Below are 17,305 nucleotides of genomic sequence, written 5' to 3' on the forward strand. Positions count from 1 at the left end.
TTTCCATTCTGTTGCAGATTTGATCATACAACATTATGGCAAGTTTTACCAACCTGTTTAAGTTTTAAAGCTGTGAGGAAAACTCAAATAATTTTGTGTCTAATCAGGGACTCCAAGATTGCATTCTCTTTAAAGCATAAGCGCAGTGCAGTCTATTCTGGCATCCCAGAAGCTATTTCTACTTATAGTCTGAACCTTGGCTATCATTAAAGTCATTACTGTTTAAGATCCATAATATTTACCTTCAAGCATGTTCCTGATTTCTTTGTCATAAGTGACTTCTTTTGCAGTCTGTCCACTCCCATTAACAACAGCAGTATCTGCATTATATTCTAAAAGAAGCATTACCAGCTCCTAAAAAAGCAGAAAAATTGTTTTTAGTTATTAAACTAAGACTTTATTATAACCCTTTTCCAAATTAGTAATTACTACCAAGTTTCTATAATAGAAACAAGAACCATAGGAATCTGTGTATTACATCAGTTGTATCTACAATAAGTGAATACTAAGTACAGTAAGTTGAATAGAGCCAACTCTTGAATGACACAGGTTTGAACAGGGCAGGTCCCCTTACATGCAGATTTAAAAAATAAATACAGCACATTACTGTAAATATATTTTCTCTTCCTTACATTTTCTTAGTAATATTTTTTCTCTAGCTTACTTTTTTCTAAGAATAGAGTCTATAGTACATATAACATACAAAATATGTGTTGATTAATGTTTATGTTATTAGTAGGGCTTCCAGTCAGCAGTGGGCTATTAGAAGTTTTGGGGGAGTCAAAGGTACATGTAAATTTTCAGTTGTGCAGGGCTCAGTGCCCCATCCTGTGTTGTTCAAAAGGTCAACCGTACAATTTAGCTAACTGTAATAACTGATGATTACCCAGACAATTGCCAATCCACAATTAACACAAACTTCTATAATTGATTTTTAAATAAATTATCGGATTGTTTTAACAAACTGATTCACGTGATTAAACCAAATGTATAAGTTAGCAAAGCCATTACTGAAATTGCAGCAGATAAAACATTCATTTAACGTTATTCCTACAACACCTGTTGAAAAAAAATTTCCCCAACAGACCTAGATTAAAAAAAAAAAAATGTGAGATGTATAATACATAGACCCTCATCTTCTAAAGTGATACAGACTGGGGCACCTGGCTGTAGGCAGTAGGTATGGGCACCTGACACTAGGTACAACATGTGACTCTTAAAGTGATACAGACTGATAGGATACACTGCCAAAGGCATGGTTTGTAATGAAGCAAACACTCTCCTAAAATAAATATTCAACAATGAATAATTAACTATATCATTCATATTTACTCTAAGCAGTTAACTGCTCTGACAAATTTCAGACTAATCAGCAATGTATAGAAGTCCAGCATCACTGGTTCAGTTCAGTTATACAACTTAACAGGGCAGCAGAAATGAAAAAGAATGCAGATTTGCAGGAGAATGCTAGAGATCTGATGTTCAATGTTAGTACCCAGGGGTACTGGTGGATGTGGTAACACTAGGGCAGGATGAAATACAATGCTATTATAACTGCCAGGTTGATCGCATGCACAGATACATATGAAAGAATATCTTGTGTCATCACGTGTTAGGTTTTCCCATGAGTTACATTTTTCCTTTGGACCAAAAAACTTCCCATGTACTTTCCAAAAAAAAAAAAAAAAAATTTTTTTTTAACTAAGAAATGCTTAAATACAACCTAAAAAACACAGTAAGTAGAAAACAAAATACTCATTGTCCTAGTCTATGACCACTATAAACATTCTGGTGTATTTCTTTCTAATCCTTTTTCCTATGCATGAGTCAGAGTTTTTTTTAAACACAACTTTTATATTAAAGTTGCTTATGTTATAATTCCTTTCACCTAATATATCATGTATTTTCCAGAATATTACATAGTATCTATATAATGATCTAAAAGACTTTTCACAGCTGAATATTATTCTAGAAAATATATTATGACATTTAAAATAGAAAAATGGTTAATATTTTAATAAAGTGAATTCTAATAAAATTTTAGAATTTCCTGTCACCTTAAAGACAGCATTTTGGGAGAAGTGTTTTCATATGACTAAAGAAAGTAAAACAACCCACAGAATGACAGAAAATATTTACAAATCATGTATCAGATAAGAGACTTATATCCAGAATAAAGAACTTTAACTCAATAAAAAGATAAATAACTTACTTTAAAAATGGGCAAAGACAAAATGAACAATCAGAAAACAAAACTAAGCAAAACTTTTTAATTCCATTTACAATAGCATCAAAGGAAATAAAATACTTAGCAATAAACTCAATCATGGAGGCAAAAGACTTGTACAGCAAAACTTTAAAACATGGCTGAAAGAAATTAAAAATGACAAAAAGGGAAGACATCTAATGTTCACAGATAGTTAGGCTTAAGACTTAATAAGATGTGAATACCACCCAAAGCAATTTATAGAGTCACTGGAATACCTATAAAATCCCAAGGATGCTTTTCCCAAAAAATAGAAAATCCCACCCTACAAATCATATGGAATCTCAATGGACCCTGAACAAATAGTACTGGGGAAAAAAAGTAAGAGATCTCACACTGCCTGATTTCAAAATTTACCTTAAAGCTACAGTAATCAAAACTGTGGTAATGGCATAAAGACAGACCTATAGACCAATGGAAGAGGATAGAGAGTCCAGAAATAAACTTTCACATATATGCTCAAATGATCTCCAACAAGGGTGCCAAGACCATTCTAAGGGGAAAATTCCAACAAACAGTGGGAAAACTGGATACCCACATGGAGAACAAAACAAACAAAATGGAGTTGGATCTGTACCCTACACCATACACAAAAACTAAATCAAAATGGATCAAAGACCTAAGTGTGAGATCTAAAACAATAAAGATCTTAGAAGGACACCTAGCAGAAAAACTCCAAGACGCTGGATATAGCAATGAATTTTGGCTATGACACACAAAGCACAGGCAAAAAGGAAACTGGACCACATCAAAATTTAAAACTTTGAACATCAAAGGGCATATCAAGAGAGTGAAAAGGCAATCCAGAGAATAGGAGAAAATACTTGCAAATCATGTGTCTGATAAAGTTATATCCAGAATATGTAAGTAACTCCTAAAACTCAACAAAAACCCCCAAACAATCCAACTTAAAAATGGGCAAAAAATGTGAAAAAGCTACAAGCTATATGATTCCAACTACACACTACTCTGGAAAGAGCAAAACTATGGAGACAGTAAAATTATCAGTAGTTGCCCAGGGCTGGACTAGGGAGAGGAATAAATAGGCAGAGCGCAGAGACAGTGAAAATACTCTGTATGATGCTATAATGGTAGATACATATTATTATACCTTTGCCCTAACCCAAAGAACATAGAAGATTGAACCCTAAAATAAACTATGGACTGAGGGGGGGAGGGGGGGTTTCTGATAGGTCAATACAGGTTCAGCAATTGTAACAAATGGACCACTCTGGTGGAAAATGATAATGGGGGAGGCTATGCATGAGTGGAGACAGGGCACATGTAACAAATCTCTATCTTACTCCATGAATTTTGCTGTGAACCTGAAGGTGCTCAAATTTAAGACCTCAAAATAAAAATATATATATATTTTAAATAAACGGGCACAGGACTACAACCGACTGTTCTCCAAAGAATGGCTGAGAAGTACACAAATAGATGCTGAACATTTGCGTTACAGACATGGAAATCAAAAACAAATGAGGTAATATTTGACAACCATTATAATGCCTAAAATTAAGAAGAATGACAAGTGTTGGCGAGGATGTGGAGAAACTGGAACCTTCATACAATGCTAGTGGGAATGTAAAATGGTGCAGATGCTTTGGTAAACAGTTGGACAGCTCTGCAAAATACTAAACATAAAGATGCTATAGGATGCAGCAATTCCACTTCTTAGGAACACACCCAAGAGAAATGAACTGAATAAAATCTTACACATAAATGTTCAGAGCAGCATTATTCATAACACCTGAAAAGTGAAAACAACCCAAATGCCCATCAGTTGATAAATGGATAAATAAAATGTCCACACAATGGAACATTATTTGTCAAGAAAAAAGAATGAAGTACTAACATATGCCATGTCATGGATGAACCATGAAAATATTAAACTAAAAGAAGCCAGTCACAGAAGACCACGTATTACACGATTCCATTTATATTAGATTCCAGAACAGGCAAATCCATAGAGATAGATGAGTAATTGCCTGGGGAGAAGGGGAAGAGGGAACAGGGAGTTAGAGGAGTATATGGCTTCTTTTTGGAGTGATGAAAATGTTCTAAAACTGTTGACGGTCTGTTAACATAGTTGAGTCACTGAATTGTGTACTTTAGATGGCTGAATTGTTCAGTGTATGAAACAGATCGCAAAATTGCTTAAAAAATGATTAGAGTTATTCAAGCCTGGTACCACATTGGCACATTTGAGTTAAGGAATGTTATTTCTCAACCTATTTAATAGCTCACCTACTTGCCTTATACCATTTTTGCAACTGCACAGAGTTCAAGTGATTAGCCTGATATGATCTTTAGGAAGGCTATAACAATTAATGTGGAACTTGAATGATCTAAATCCCCAAAGGGACAGACTATGGAGAATGGGCAGAGGAAATGGGATGAGCAAAGGTACAGAGAAATACCTCTGTTAAGATAAAAGAGTGTGCTTCAATAATGAGGAAAAGGGCATAGGGAGCAAACAGGGCAATGTGCAGTTGCTATATGCAATTATAGGGAGCTCAGGTTGTCTGAAAGGTAAAGGGATACGTGTGGAAGGTTTCAGAAGAATCGTATCAGATTACAAGTTGGAAAAATCAGTGGACCGCTGTGTGAAAAAGATTTAGAGCAAAAGTTCCCAGAATTTGCTTCCACAGCAGGATCAGTGTCCCCTATGAAATCTACAGAAATGCAAGTTCTCAGGCCCCATCTCAGACCCAATGAATCAGAAATGATGGGGATGGGGCCCCCAGCAACCTGTCTTTTAAGAAGCCCTCCAGGTGAGGAATATAAGCGCTCAGGCAGGAGCAGTATCAGAAAAGGTTGTTGTTCACGGAATCATAATTTGAAAAAAGAAGGCACCTTAAGAGACTAGTGGTTGGACTTCTAATCCAGGGACATGAATTAGACTACCTACCTGACATGTAGGTCAGTGCCTATTTTTAATGCCTCAGTGAGTAGAAGAGGTTTTAATTTTCTTTAAGAGTCTGTTGCAGGATCATTGTTCCTATGTTCAGAATAAAGTAAGCCTAACTGTGTTTCTCTATGCCAAAATTAAAGACCATCCTGCCTTCTTAACCACTTTGCCCAGACACCAAACAATGAGTCATTATCTTCCTCTTCACCTCCCAGGACCTGGAATTCCTAATCTAGTCCTGAGTAGTCAGTGGTGCTTTACATAAGTCCCCAACTCCATCCACTTCTCCCTCACAGTCACTTGTCACCAGCTGAATATGTGGCTCTCCACTCTTGTTATTCACTTCACACGTGTAAGCTTTCAACATTATGCAAGACTCTCCACGAATCAGAGAAAACAAACTTAGATAATGAATAACAAAGGGATCCCAAAATCAGAGCTGACATTAGCATACTGACCGGGCATACCCCCCCCCCCCCCCCCCGCACAGGGTGGAATTAAGAGATTTCAAAATTAGAAAAGTAATTGGGGAGACAGAGCAGTCCAGGTAAAGAGCAAGGAGTTTGTTCTCAAGTGGAGACAGTAAAAAGGAGGATTTAAAGTAAAACATATTTCAACAACCAACTCAAATACTGCAAAAGGAGCAGATGTAGAGGAGGAGGAGTCCCACTTTAGAAGCATGAAGTTTCAAGATTCCTGAGGGCAGGTAAGGACGTCCAACATGCAGCCCAACAGAGGACCTGTATGCCTGGAGAGAAGCAGGAGGTCCAAACACGTATTTCTAAATAATCCCCCAGGAAAAATAATGAAGCCATAAGAGGACGTGGCTTTCATTATGGGGAAAGTTTCAAGGGAAAAGGGAAGAGTGGTTAAAAAAAAAAAATCAGAGAAGCACCTATAATAAAGGGTAAAGGAAAAAACAATAGGAACCATCAAAGCAACCAGATATGCCACAAGAAGAGTCTCTCCTCCCAGAAGTGATCAGCTTTGTTAGGTACAGAAACATAGGTACAGAAAAATGTGAAAACGGATAATCTTAAAAACAGTAAACCATTGACACTGATGACCTTGAAGAAAACATTCAGTGCATGGGTAGAGCCAGGATCTCTACTACAAAGAGTCAAAATAACCAGGTGCTAAGGAAGCTGAAAAAGAGTAGACACATTTAAATATTTTTTAAAATTCAGAAAACATGCATCTTGCTCAAAGAAGGTTTCCTTCCCACCCAATCTCAAGTAGCATGTGCCCACCCCCTAACTCCTTTCCCTTTGTCCAGTTTGAATTATTTTCATAGCGTGTTAACTTCCTGTACCTACTGTCTGTTCTCCCCTATGAAGTTTGTCCACTTTGTTCATTGTTATATCCCCTCCACGCAAAACGGCTACTCATTTAATATTTATTCCTAAATAAATATATTTTGCTTAAAATATTCCTGGTCAAGATAGCATTTTGACCAATTTGTCAAACAACTAACTACCACGAAGGCGGAGTAAAGTATTAACTTTGAGCCTAATACCTTTCTTTTTTTTTTTTTTTAATGGGTGCCACATAGTACATTCGGCCTAGTAGTACACAACAAAGATTACAGCAAAACAAAATTAACACAACTGTAAATCGTGCCCCTAAACTGCCCTAATCCACTCTGCTTAGTAAATTGTCATTCCCTTACTGTACCATTACTCTGCTACCATAATAGAATTCATCTCAAACACTTAGAGAAAAATGCCCATACCCAGATTGGTTTTTAATAATAGCTTTAGGACGTAAGTCACATACCATAAATTTCACCCTTTTAAAGCGCAGTTCTGTGGCTTTTAGTATATTCACAGAGTTGTGCACAACCGTCACTATCTAATTTCAGAACATTTCATTACCTCAAAAAGAAATCTTACCCATTAACCACTCCCCAATCCTCCTTCCCCTACACCCCTGGCAACCACTAATCTACCTTCTGTCTATGGATTTGCCTATTCTGAATATTTCTATAAATGGAATTATCCAATATGCAGTGGCTTTTTGTGTATGGCTTCTTTCACTCAGCACGTATCCAAGGTTTCTTTGTGTTTCAGCATATGTCAGTACTTCATTCCTTGGTATAGCTGCCTAACATTCCAACAGTATGGATGCACCACACTTTGTTTATCTATTCATTAGTTAATGAACATCTAGGTTGCATCCACCTTTGGGTTATTATGATGTTATGACCATTCCCATGTTGATTTTTTAAAATTAATCTACTTTTACCAGAAATTCCACATGAAAATTTTACTGCTTTTTTTAATGTTTATTTTTGAGAAAGAGAGCGCGCGTGCACAAGCGGGGGAGGAGCAGAGAGAGAGAGGGAGGCACAGAATCTGAAACAGGCTCCAGGCTCTGAACTGTCAGCACAGAACCCGACGCGGGGCTCGAACTCACAAACTGTGAGATCATGACCTGAGCCGAAGTCGGATGCTCAACCGACTAAGCCACCCAAGTGCCCATGAAAATTTTACTTCTTGTAAAGCAATCTCTTAATGCAGTCTTCAGGTTTCAAAGTTAGAAAAAAGAAATAATTTCTACAAATTATGATCACTGAACTCTTAGAATTTAGGAGAGGTTCAAGAAAACTACTTCAACAATGAGTTGTAACTTCAATACAATTCTAAGGGAAATATCACAATACTTTGCGGGGGGCTCACTATATTGACACATTGTATTAGAGAAAGCAGGGAAATGTGTTAAAACATTTAAAATATAGCTATAAAAAACATACCATGCATATATGGCCAATTAATTTACAACAAAGAAGCCAAGAACATACAATGGGGAAAGGACAGTCTCTTCAACAAATGGTGCTGGAAAAATTGGACAGTCGCATGCAAAAGAATGAAATTGGACCACTATCTGACACCATACACAAAAAGTAACTCTACATGGATTAAAGATTTGAACCCAAGACCAGGAAACCATAAAACTCCTAGAAGGAAATGTAGGCAGTACACACCTTAACATGTGTCGTGGTGATGACTAAAGGTAACAAAAGCAAAAAATTAAAAAATGAAAGTAAAAAGTAAGTGGGACTATATCAAACTAAAAGACTTCTGCAGAGCAAAAGAAACGATCAGCAAAATGAAAAGGCAACCAACTGAGGCATCTGGGTGGCCTCTCAGTCGGTTAGGCATCCAACTTCAGCTCAGGTCATGATCTCAGGGTTCCTGAGTCTCAGCCCCACTTCAGGCTCTCTTCTGTCAGCACAGAGCCCACTTCAGATTCTCTGTCCCCCTCTCTCTGCCCTTGCTCACTTTTTCTCTAAAATAAATAAACATTAAAAAATCTTACAGAAAAAAAAAGGCAACCAACTGAATGGGAGAAAATATTTGCAAGTTGTATGTCTGATAAGGGGTTAATATCCAAAATACACAAAGAATTCCTTCAACTCAACAGCAGAAAAACAATCCAATTAAAAGATGAGCAGAGGATCCAAATAGACATTTTTTGGAAGAAGGTATACAGATGGCTGACACATATGAAAAGATGCTATACATCACTAATCATCAGGGAACACAAGTCAAAACCACAATGAGTTACCACCTCATACCTGTGAGAATGGTGGTTATCAAAACACGTGTTGGTGAGGATGTGGAAAGAAAAAAAAAAAAAAGGATTCCCACCCCTGTGCACTGTTAGTGGGAATGTGAATGGGTGCAACTATGGAAAACAGTATGGAGGTTCCTCAAAAAATTAAAAATAGAATATACGACTGGGCAATCTCACTTCTAGGTATTTATCTACAGAAAACAAAAATACTAACCCAAAAAGATACCAGCACACCTATGTTCGCTTCAGTATTATTCACTATAGCCAAGATACGGAAACAACCTCAATGTCCATCAATGGATGAATGGAATAAAGAAATGGCGGTATACATATACAACGGAGTATTATTCAGCCATAAAAAGGAGGAATATGTTGCCATTTGCAACAACATCGATGGACTGCAAGGACATTGTGCTAAGTGAATAAGTCATAGAGAAAAACAAATACTATATGATTTTCCTTACAGGAATCTAAAACAAAAAACCAAACTCAAAGATAGAACAGACTGATGGCTGCCAGATGCAGGGGGTGGAGGGGTAGACAAAATGAGTAAAGCATATCAAAAGGTACAAACTTCCAGTTATAAAGGAAATAAATCATGAGGATATAATGCACAGCACAGGGACTATAGTTAATACTGTACTACATATTCAAAAGTTAAGAGTAGATCTGAAAAGTTCTCACAAGAAAAATCTATTTACAGTGATGGATGTTAACTATACTTACCGTGATCATTTTGCAACATATACAAATATTGAATCCTTATGTTATATACCTGAAACTAATGTTACAAATTAATTATACCTCATTTTTTTTTTTTAAAGATTATGGGGCTTGAACTCCCAACCCCAAGATCAAGAGTTGCATGCTCCACCAACTGAGCCAGCGAGATGCCCCAATTATACCTCAACTGTTTTAAAAGGTTATATTTTTTAAAAGCTAGTGACTTAAAATAGTAAGCTTGAATTATCCAATAGCCATACATGTGGAAATACAATTCCCCAAACTTAGGCAAATAAAGTATTCCTCCAAATCCAAATTTTTATTGAAAAATATCAGCAGCTGTGCATCTGAAAAATGATGCATGATTTCCTAAGATCATAATAAATCAAGAGCAAATTTAAGGCTAGATTTGATATTAAAAAAGTTATTTCTAAAAAAATTACATACCAATACCTAATATTTAATTAACATTTACAACGTATCAGACACTGTTCCAAGAGTTTCATTAACTCATTTAAATTTTCACAAAAATCCTGTGTGGCAGGTACTATTATAACCCCTCTTTTTAAAAATGGGAAAGCTGAGGCACTGAGGTCAGTATGTGTTATATACACTCACATGAAAACACACCACAGTCTACTATACAAATTCAACGAAGTTCACACTACAACGAAAGTCAGCAAGTCCTACTCATGCTTACCGACCTCTACAAGTTTTGAGAAACATCACTCTTAAATGTGAATTAATAGCCAATTACAACCAAGATTTGAGATCTGACTAGCACAAAGGACAAAGATCAAGAGAGGTAAGGAAAAAAAACTTCAAAAATGAAGAAAACCTTAAAAAGAACACATCCTCAGAAAAATTAGATATTTATTAAACAAGAAATGAAGATTACAAAAAAGGGAACATTTAGAGAAAAATAAAGGACTCTTAAAAAATAATAGCAAATTAAATATTCAATAGAAAAATTGGAAGATCTCTCCCATGAAAATAGGGGAGGGGAAGATACCTAAGAGGGAGTGAGTACAGGTGAAAAAAAAGATCAAAGAATTAAAGAATCAATTATGGAGACCTTTTATCTGGTCACCTAGAATTCCAAAAAGATAAAACTGAATATAGAAATACACATGCATTGGGGCGCCTGGGTGGCGCAGTCGGTTAAGCGTCCGACTTCAGCCAGGTCACGATCTCGCGGTCCGTGAGTTCGAGCCCCGCGTCGGGCTCTGGGCTGATGGCTCAGAGCCTGGAGTCTGTTTCCGATTCGGTGTCTCCCTCTCTCTCTGCCCCTCCCCCGTTCATGCTCTGTCTCTCTCTGTCCCAAAAAAAATAAATAAACGTTGAAAAAAAAAAAATATGCATAGCCACATGTAGTTTTTTAAAGAAGCAATTCACAGCATCTTAAAGATTCCTAAGACATGCTAAATATTAACTGATCCACATAAGGCACAGACACATGACCAACTTAACTAAACATTTAAGTATTAGCACAGTCTCTGAAGTTACAAGAAAAGCCTATTTCATAAATTAACTAGGACTTGCAGATTTCACCTGGGATTTAAAAAGCTGGAAGGTGCATCATACCCCCTCTAACAAAAACAAAAATAAACAAAAAAAAAAAGCAGAGGGGTGCCTGGTGGCTCAGTCCATTCAGTATCCAACTCTTGATTACAGATCATGTTCGCACAGTTCAGGGATCGAGCCCTGCATCTGGCTCTGCACTAACAGTGTGAAGCCTGCTTGGGATTCTCTCTCCCCCTTTCTCTGCCTCTACCCTGCTTGCATGTTCTCTCTCAAAAATAAAGAAACTTAAACTATTTAGGGGGGGCACCTGGATGGCTTGGTTGGTTGAGCGTCTGACTTCAGCTCAGGTCATGATCTTACCGTCTTTGAGTTCGAATCCCGCATTGGGCTCTGTGCTGACAGCTCAGAGCCTGGATCCTGCTTCGGATTTTGTGTCTCCCTCTCTCTCTGCCCCTCCCCCACTCATGCTCTGTCTCTGTCAAAAATAAACATTAAAAAAAAATTTTTTTTTTTTTTTAATATTTTTTTCGGGATGCCTGGGTGGCTCAGTTGGTTAAGTGTCTGACTTCAGCTCAAGTCGTGATCTCATAGTTCGTGAGTTTGAGCCCTGCAGCAGGCTCTGTGCTGACAGCTTAGAGCCTGGAGCCTGCTTCAGATTCTGTGTCTCCCTCTCTCTCTCTCTGCCCCTCCCCTACTCATGCTCTCCCTCTCTCTCAAGAATAAATAAATGTTAAAAATTTTTTTTAATATTTTTTTCAAAAAAGGGGAAAAAACAGATAATCTATAAAACTACTGTGCTCAACCCAGAGAAACAAGGTGGTATGGTGACCGACTATAAGCCCCTCTCATTTTATTGTACTTTGCAGAGTTTTTGTTTTGTTTTTTACACCAACTGAAGCTTTGTGGCAACCTTGCATTGAACAAGTCCATCAGAACTATTTTCCAACAGTATCTGCTTACTTAGTATTTTTGTGTCACATTTTGTTAATTCTTGCATTATTTCAAACATTTTCATTATCATTACATTTGTTATAATGATCTGTGATCACTGATCTTTAAAGTTACTATTATAATTGCTTCGGAGCACCATGAACCGTGCCCATAGCAGACAGGAAACTTATCAATAAATGTGTGTGTTCTGACTGCTCCAGTGACCAGCCATTCCCCCAATTCCCTCTCCTCAGGCCTCCCTGGTCTGGGAGACACAATGTTGAAATTAGGCCAGTTAGTAACTCTATGAAGACCTCTAAATGTTTATTCAAATGAAAAGTCACAGGTCTCTCACTTTAAATCAAAAGTCAGAAATGGTTAAACTTAGTGAGGAAGGCATGTCCACAGCTGCGTCAGGCTGAAGGCTAGGCTCTCAGGCCAAATAGCCAAGTTGTGAGTACAAAGGAAAAGTTATTGAAGTAAATTAAAAGTGCTACTCCAGTGAACACGTGAATGATTTAAAGAAAAAAAAAAAGCGAAACAGCTTTATTGTTGAAATGGAGAAAGTTTGAGTGGTCTGGATACAACATCAAACCAGCCACAACATTTCCTCAAGCCAAAGCCTAGTCCAGAGCAAGGCCCTAACTCTCTTCAATTCTATGAAGGCTGAGAGAGGAGGAAGCTGCAAAAGAAACGTCTGACGCTAGCAGAGGTTGGTTCATGAGGTTTAAGGAAAGACACAATCTCTGTAACACCAACGTGCAAGGGGAAGCAGCAAGTGCTGATGTAGAAGCCACCGCAATTATCCAGGAGATCTAGCTAGACCATTACTGAGGGTGGCTACACTAAACAACAGATTTCTAATCCAGATGAAATAGCCTTATTTTGGAGGAAGACGCCATCTAGGACTTTTACAGCGAGAGAGAAGTCAATGCCTGGCTTCAAAGCTTCAAAGGACAGTCTGACTCTTTTGTTAGGGACTATTGCAGCTGGTGACTTTAAGTCGAAGCCAATGTTCAAATAGCATTCCAAAAACCCTAGAGTCCTTAGGAATGGTGCTAAATCTACTCTGCCTAGGCTCTAGGAATGGAACAACGAAGCTAGATGATACCATATCTGTTTATAAATGGTTGACCAAATATTTTAAGGCCACTGTTGAGGTCTACTGCTCAGAAAAAAAGATTCCTTTCAAAATATTACTGCCCATTGACAATGCACCTGGTTACCCCAGAGCTTTGATGCAGATGTAGAGTGGGATTAATGTTGTTTTCATGCCGGTTTACACAACATCCATTCTGCAGCCCATGGATCAAGGAGTAATTTCAACTTTTAAATCTCCTGACTTAAAAAATACATTTCATAAGGCCATAGCTGCCATAGTGATCCTTCTCATGGATTTGAGCAAAGTAAATTGAAAAACTTCTGGAAAGGATTCACCATTCTAAATGCTGTTAAGAACATTTATGATTCAAAAGAAGAAGTCAAAATACTATCAACATTTGTGGAGTTTGGAAGAAGTTGATTCCAATCCTCATGGATGACTTTGAGGGGTTCCAGGCTTCTGTGGAGGAAGTCACTGCAGATGTGGGGGAAACAGCAAGAGAACTAGAATTAGAAGTAGAGTCTGAGAACGTGACTGAATTGCAATCTTATGATAAAACTTTAACAGATGAGGAGTTGCTCCTTCTGGATGAGCAAAGAAAGCGGTTTTTTGAGACGGAATCTACTCCCTGTGAAAATGCTGTGAAGACTATTGAAATAACAAAAGTCAGAATATTACATAAATTAAGTTGATGGCAGGGTTTGAGAAGATTGACTCTAATTTTGAAAGAAGTTCTACTGTGGGTAAAATGCTATCCAACAGCCACACATGCTACAGAGAAACAGTTCGTGAAAGGAAGAGCTGATCCACGTGGCAAACTGCATTGTTGTCTTATTTTAAGAAATTGCCACAGCCACCCCAACCTTCGGCAACCACCATCGACATGGAGGCAAGACCCTCCACCAGCGAGATTACAACTTGCTAAAAGCTTGGATTATGCTTAGCATTTTTTAATCCATAAAGTATTTTTGAAGTATATACATTGTTTTGTTAGACATAATATTGCACACTTAACAGACTATAGTGTAAACATAAATTTTATATGCGCAAGGATACCAAAATATTCATTTGACTTACTTAGTTGTAATATTTGCTTTATTGCAGTTGTCTAGAAACAAACCCGCAATATCTCTGAGCTATGCCTGTAGTCTGGAATCTAAGGAAACTGCCCCAAAGTAAGCACTGGCTCACTGTGGTAGGTATGGGAGTAAGACAGGGACTGGCCAACAAGCAGATAACATAATTCAGCTGAAATTTTTAACGAACTGCTACAGGATGAAAGGCTAGAATGAGAACCTCTGCGAGCCACAGGTATGGGGGGGAAGCTCCTACCCACCTGCAGGATCTTCCCCACGGACCTCCACTTGGTGCTTTAAAAAGTGTAAAAAAGAAAAAAAAAAAAAAAAGATGGAGGTTCAGGCAGGTGACCAGAAAAAGCCTTTCCCTCAGTGGTGCAAGGCCTGGAGGAGGGGGACTGCCACTGCAGCAGAGAAAGCATAAAGCCCCAGGCAAGCCTCTCTGCCTCAGGTTATTCCTTAAGGAACAACACTGCTGTGAGAAGGTCGGCAAATTTTTCACCCACAGGGCACGGTGAGGATCCTCTCAGCCAAGGAAAGGGACAGGAAACAATCAAGGATCCAAACCACCAAAGGTCCCCTACCGTTATGGGAGGAGCAGGGTCACTGATTGACCACCATCTAAGAAATCCCTGTCCCAGACCTAAGATGGAGTTTGGACCAGGACCACAGAACTCACTCCATCCCCTCCTCTCACCACCCCCCCTCCCCAAGGCTAACAAGTACTGAGAACAAGCAAGAATAGTCAGTTCATGGGGGAAAAGCAACAGCATGGACAGAAACGCACTCTGAGGCACAAGACACACTAGGCAGGCCTAAAGCTTAGAGTAAAGCAGGAACATTACACACACACACACACACACACACACACACACACACACACACACACACACACACACACAGCAAAACAACCCTCCAGAAAAATCAGCCTGCAGAGGTAATACTGAATTTGGAAATAGAAATTTGAAGCCAGTGGTACACAGAAGGTAGCTATGGCAACAAGAAAACCCAAGCTCAGACCAACTCCAGACTAGACTGACTGGACCTCCCACACTAAGAAGAGGTATGCTCATTTCCAGGCCCAATACTATGTACCTCTGTCTCTACTAGCTTACACACACTGTTTAACATCCCATAAAAAGTTACCAGACACACAAACAGCAGGAAAAAGCAATCCACTGTCAAGAGACAAGGTCATCAACAGAATGACACAGAAATGACCAAGATGTTGAAACAGAATTAAAAATAACTAGGATTACATTAAAAGGTCTAGTGGAAAAGGTGGACTACATACATAGTAAGAGTTTCAACTGATAAATGCAAACTATAAGAAAAGTTAAAGGAAAATGCTAGAAATAAAAATCATAGTAACAGAAATAAGGAATGCCTTCTTCGATGGTATCAGGAGACATCAGGACAATGGTCAAGATAGATCAGTAAACCTGAAGATAGTGATTTCTATTGACCCATGACAAAAAAGGGAAAAGAGAGAGGGATGGGAGAGAAAATGAAGAAACAGAACTGAGCACCCCGTGGATGATCAGTCTAACAAATGTGTAGTAAGTTACTGAAGAATTTGTATGAGGCAGTAGTTTCTCCATCTAGTAAAAATGGGTAAAAAAGTAAAAAAAAAAAAAAAAAAAAAAGACAAAAGCATTATCTGCTATGCCCATATAATTTGTCTTCAGGAATGCCATGTTGTTAGCCTTTTCCAGAACTTCTGCAGGCCAGTCCTCCTGACCTTGCCCCTCTGAACTCACTGCTCATTACCATAATTACATCCACCTGGCTTCTGATGTTTAAGTGCCACCTCCTCTACTGTCTCAGGGGACTAGGACACAGCCCCCACCCTGCACACCCCACTATCAGTGAACCAGGTCTACAATGGCATTTCCTAATGGCAGCCCTAGACTTGAGAGGATAGTTCTTAATAAGTTTCCCAGCGATGCTGGTGGTTTTTCCACCAGTCATTTCTTCCTGTTTTGGTAAATGATGTATCCTCTAAGGCCTTCCAGGCACAAAATGACCTGGTATAATCTTACATACTATGTCCAATCTAGCAAGCCTTCTTATTTAGAGCCTTCTACTGTCTGCAATGGCATTTCTGGCATTTTGACATCTATAGGGGGCCACTGCTTTTTGTCCATGCTGCTAAGGAAGCACCCAAGTAAAAATTTGTACCATCAAAAAAAGTCAATTATGAATGGTCAGAAGCTGAAGTCAGTCGCTGAAGAAGTCATGATACCTTGTCCAGTTTTCTGGACTTGAATCAGTTTTGGACTGAAAACTATTAAAGGAGAGACCTAATTCCAGAAGGAAAGATTTTGCAACACCAAACCAAACCTACACAGCTATGAATTTCCTAGACTATTCCCAAGGGGACAAATGACCTTTTATTCAAGTAACTACACTGGGGAAAAGGGAATATCCACACATCTCAGGAATTGTTAGGTATAAGGTCCAAGCTGACACTGATGCCAAGAGACCCAAAGTGTCATCTGTCTCCTTAGTAAGGGGGCATATACGAGAGCGAGATGATATATGAAACCCTGGCCCAGGTCTGGCTCGCAGTGCATACACTGGGTCCACAATGACATCTAATAGCCACTCCCTGAGTCTGTGAACACATAATTGGAACACACACACTCAGTTGTTGGCAAAGTGTCACATGGCTCCCTTGGTCTATAGTGTAAGAGCCAATGGAAGGCTCTAAAATTGCCCTCCCCCATCTCTTGGCCAAGATAAATCAAAACGAATATCCCATATGGGGAGAAATGGGAGAAATTAGTGCCACCCTCAAAAACCTCAAAAGGCAGGGGTGACAGTCCCTACCATATTTCCATTTAATTCACCAGTCTAACACTGCAAAAACCAGAGGAATGTGGAGGATTGCAGAGGACTTGCATAAACTCAAATAGCCCCGATCGTAGCCACTCTGCCAGACATACTGTGTTTGCTAGAGCAAGTTAATACTACTTAAGGACATGGTACACAGCAACTAATCTGACAAATGTAGTCTTTTCTTTCCCCATTAGGAAAAAAGATCAAAACCGGTTTGCATACCCATAGACAACAGGATACACGTACAGTTTTGCCCCAGAGCCATTTGGTCATCCCGCAGAACATCACACTGGGTCCACTTTATCAATGATATGTTAATAGAACCAAATGAACAAGAGGTTAGAATGTTGAAA

The 17,305-nt window shown here is 38.6% G+C and overlaps 2 protein-coding genes across 6 annotated transcripts in view; one reads left to right on the forward strand and one right to left on the reverse strand.

Annotated features, from left to right (window-relative positions):
* Nucleotides 1-15,764, forward strand: part of LOC147575550 (uncharacterized) — an 80,443-nt gene extending 64,679 nt beyond the window's left edge. For both annotated transcript variants that reach the window (XR_015242500.1, XM_086682649.1), the window contains one exon: nucleotides 14,140-15,764. Coding sequence is in view for 1 of the 2 variants with exons in the window: in XM_086682649.1 (XP_086538775.1) it covers nucleotides 14,140-14,170 (31 nt within the window). In the remaining variant the exon portion in view is untranslated. The remainder of the gene's footprint in view (nucleotides 1-14,139) is intronic.
* OSBPL1A (oxysterol binding protein like 1A) overlaps nucleotides 1-17,305 on the reverse strand; it is a 277,900-nt gene that overhangs the window by 197,540 nt on the left and 63,055 nt on the right. For all 4 annotated transcript variants that reach the window (XM_086682632.1, XM_025931211.2, XM_086682634.1 and 1 more), the window contains one exon: nucleotides 243-354. In XM_086682632.1, the coding sequence (XP_086538758.1) occupies nucleotides 243-354 (112 nt within the window). The remainder of the gene's footprint in view (nucleotides 1-242; nucleotides 355-17,305) is intronic.

This window comes from Puma concolor, chromosome D3, assembly GCF_028749965.1.
Source record: "Puma concolor isolate L17-30 chromosome D3, mPumCon1.1.hap2, whole genome shotgun sequence".
Taxonomy (NCBI): Eukaryota; Metazoa; Chordata; class Mammalia; order Carnivora; family Felidae; genus Puma; species Puma concolor.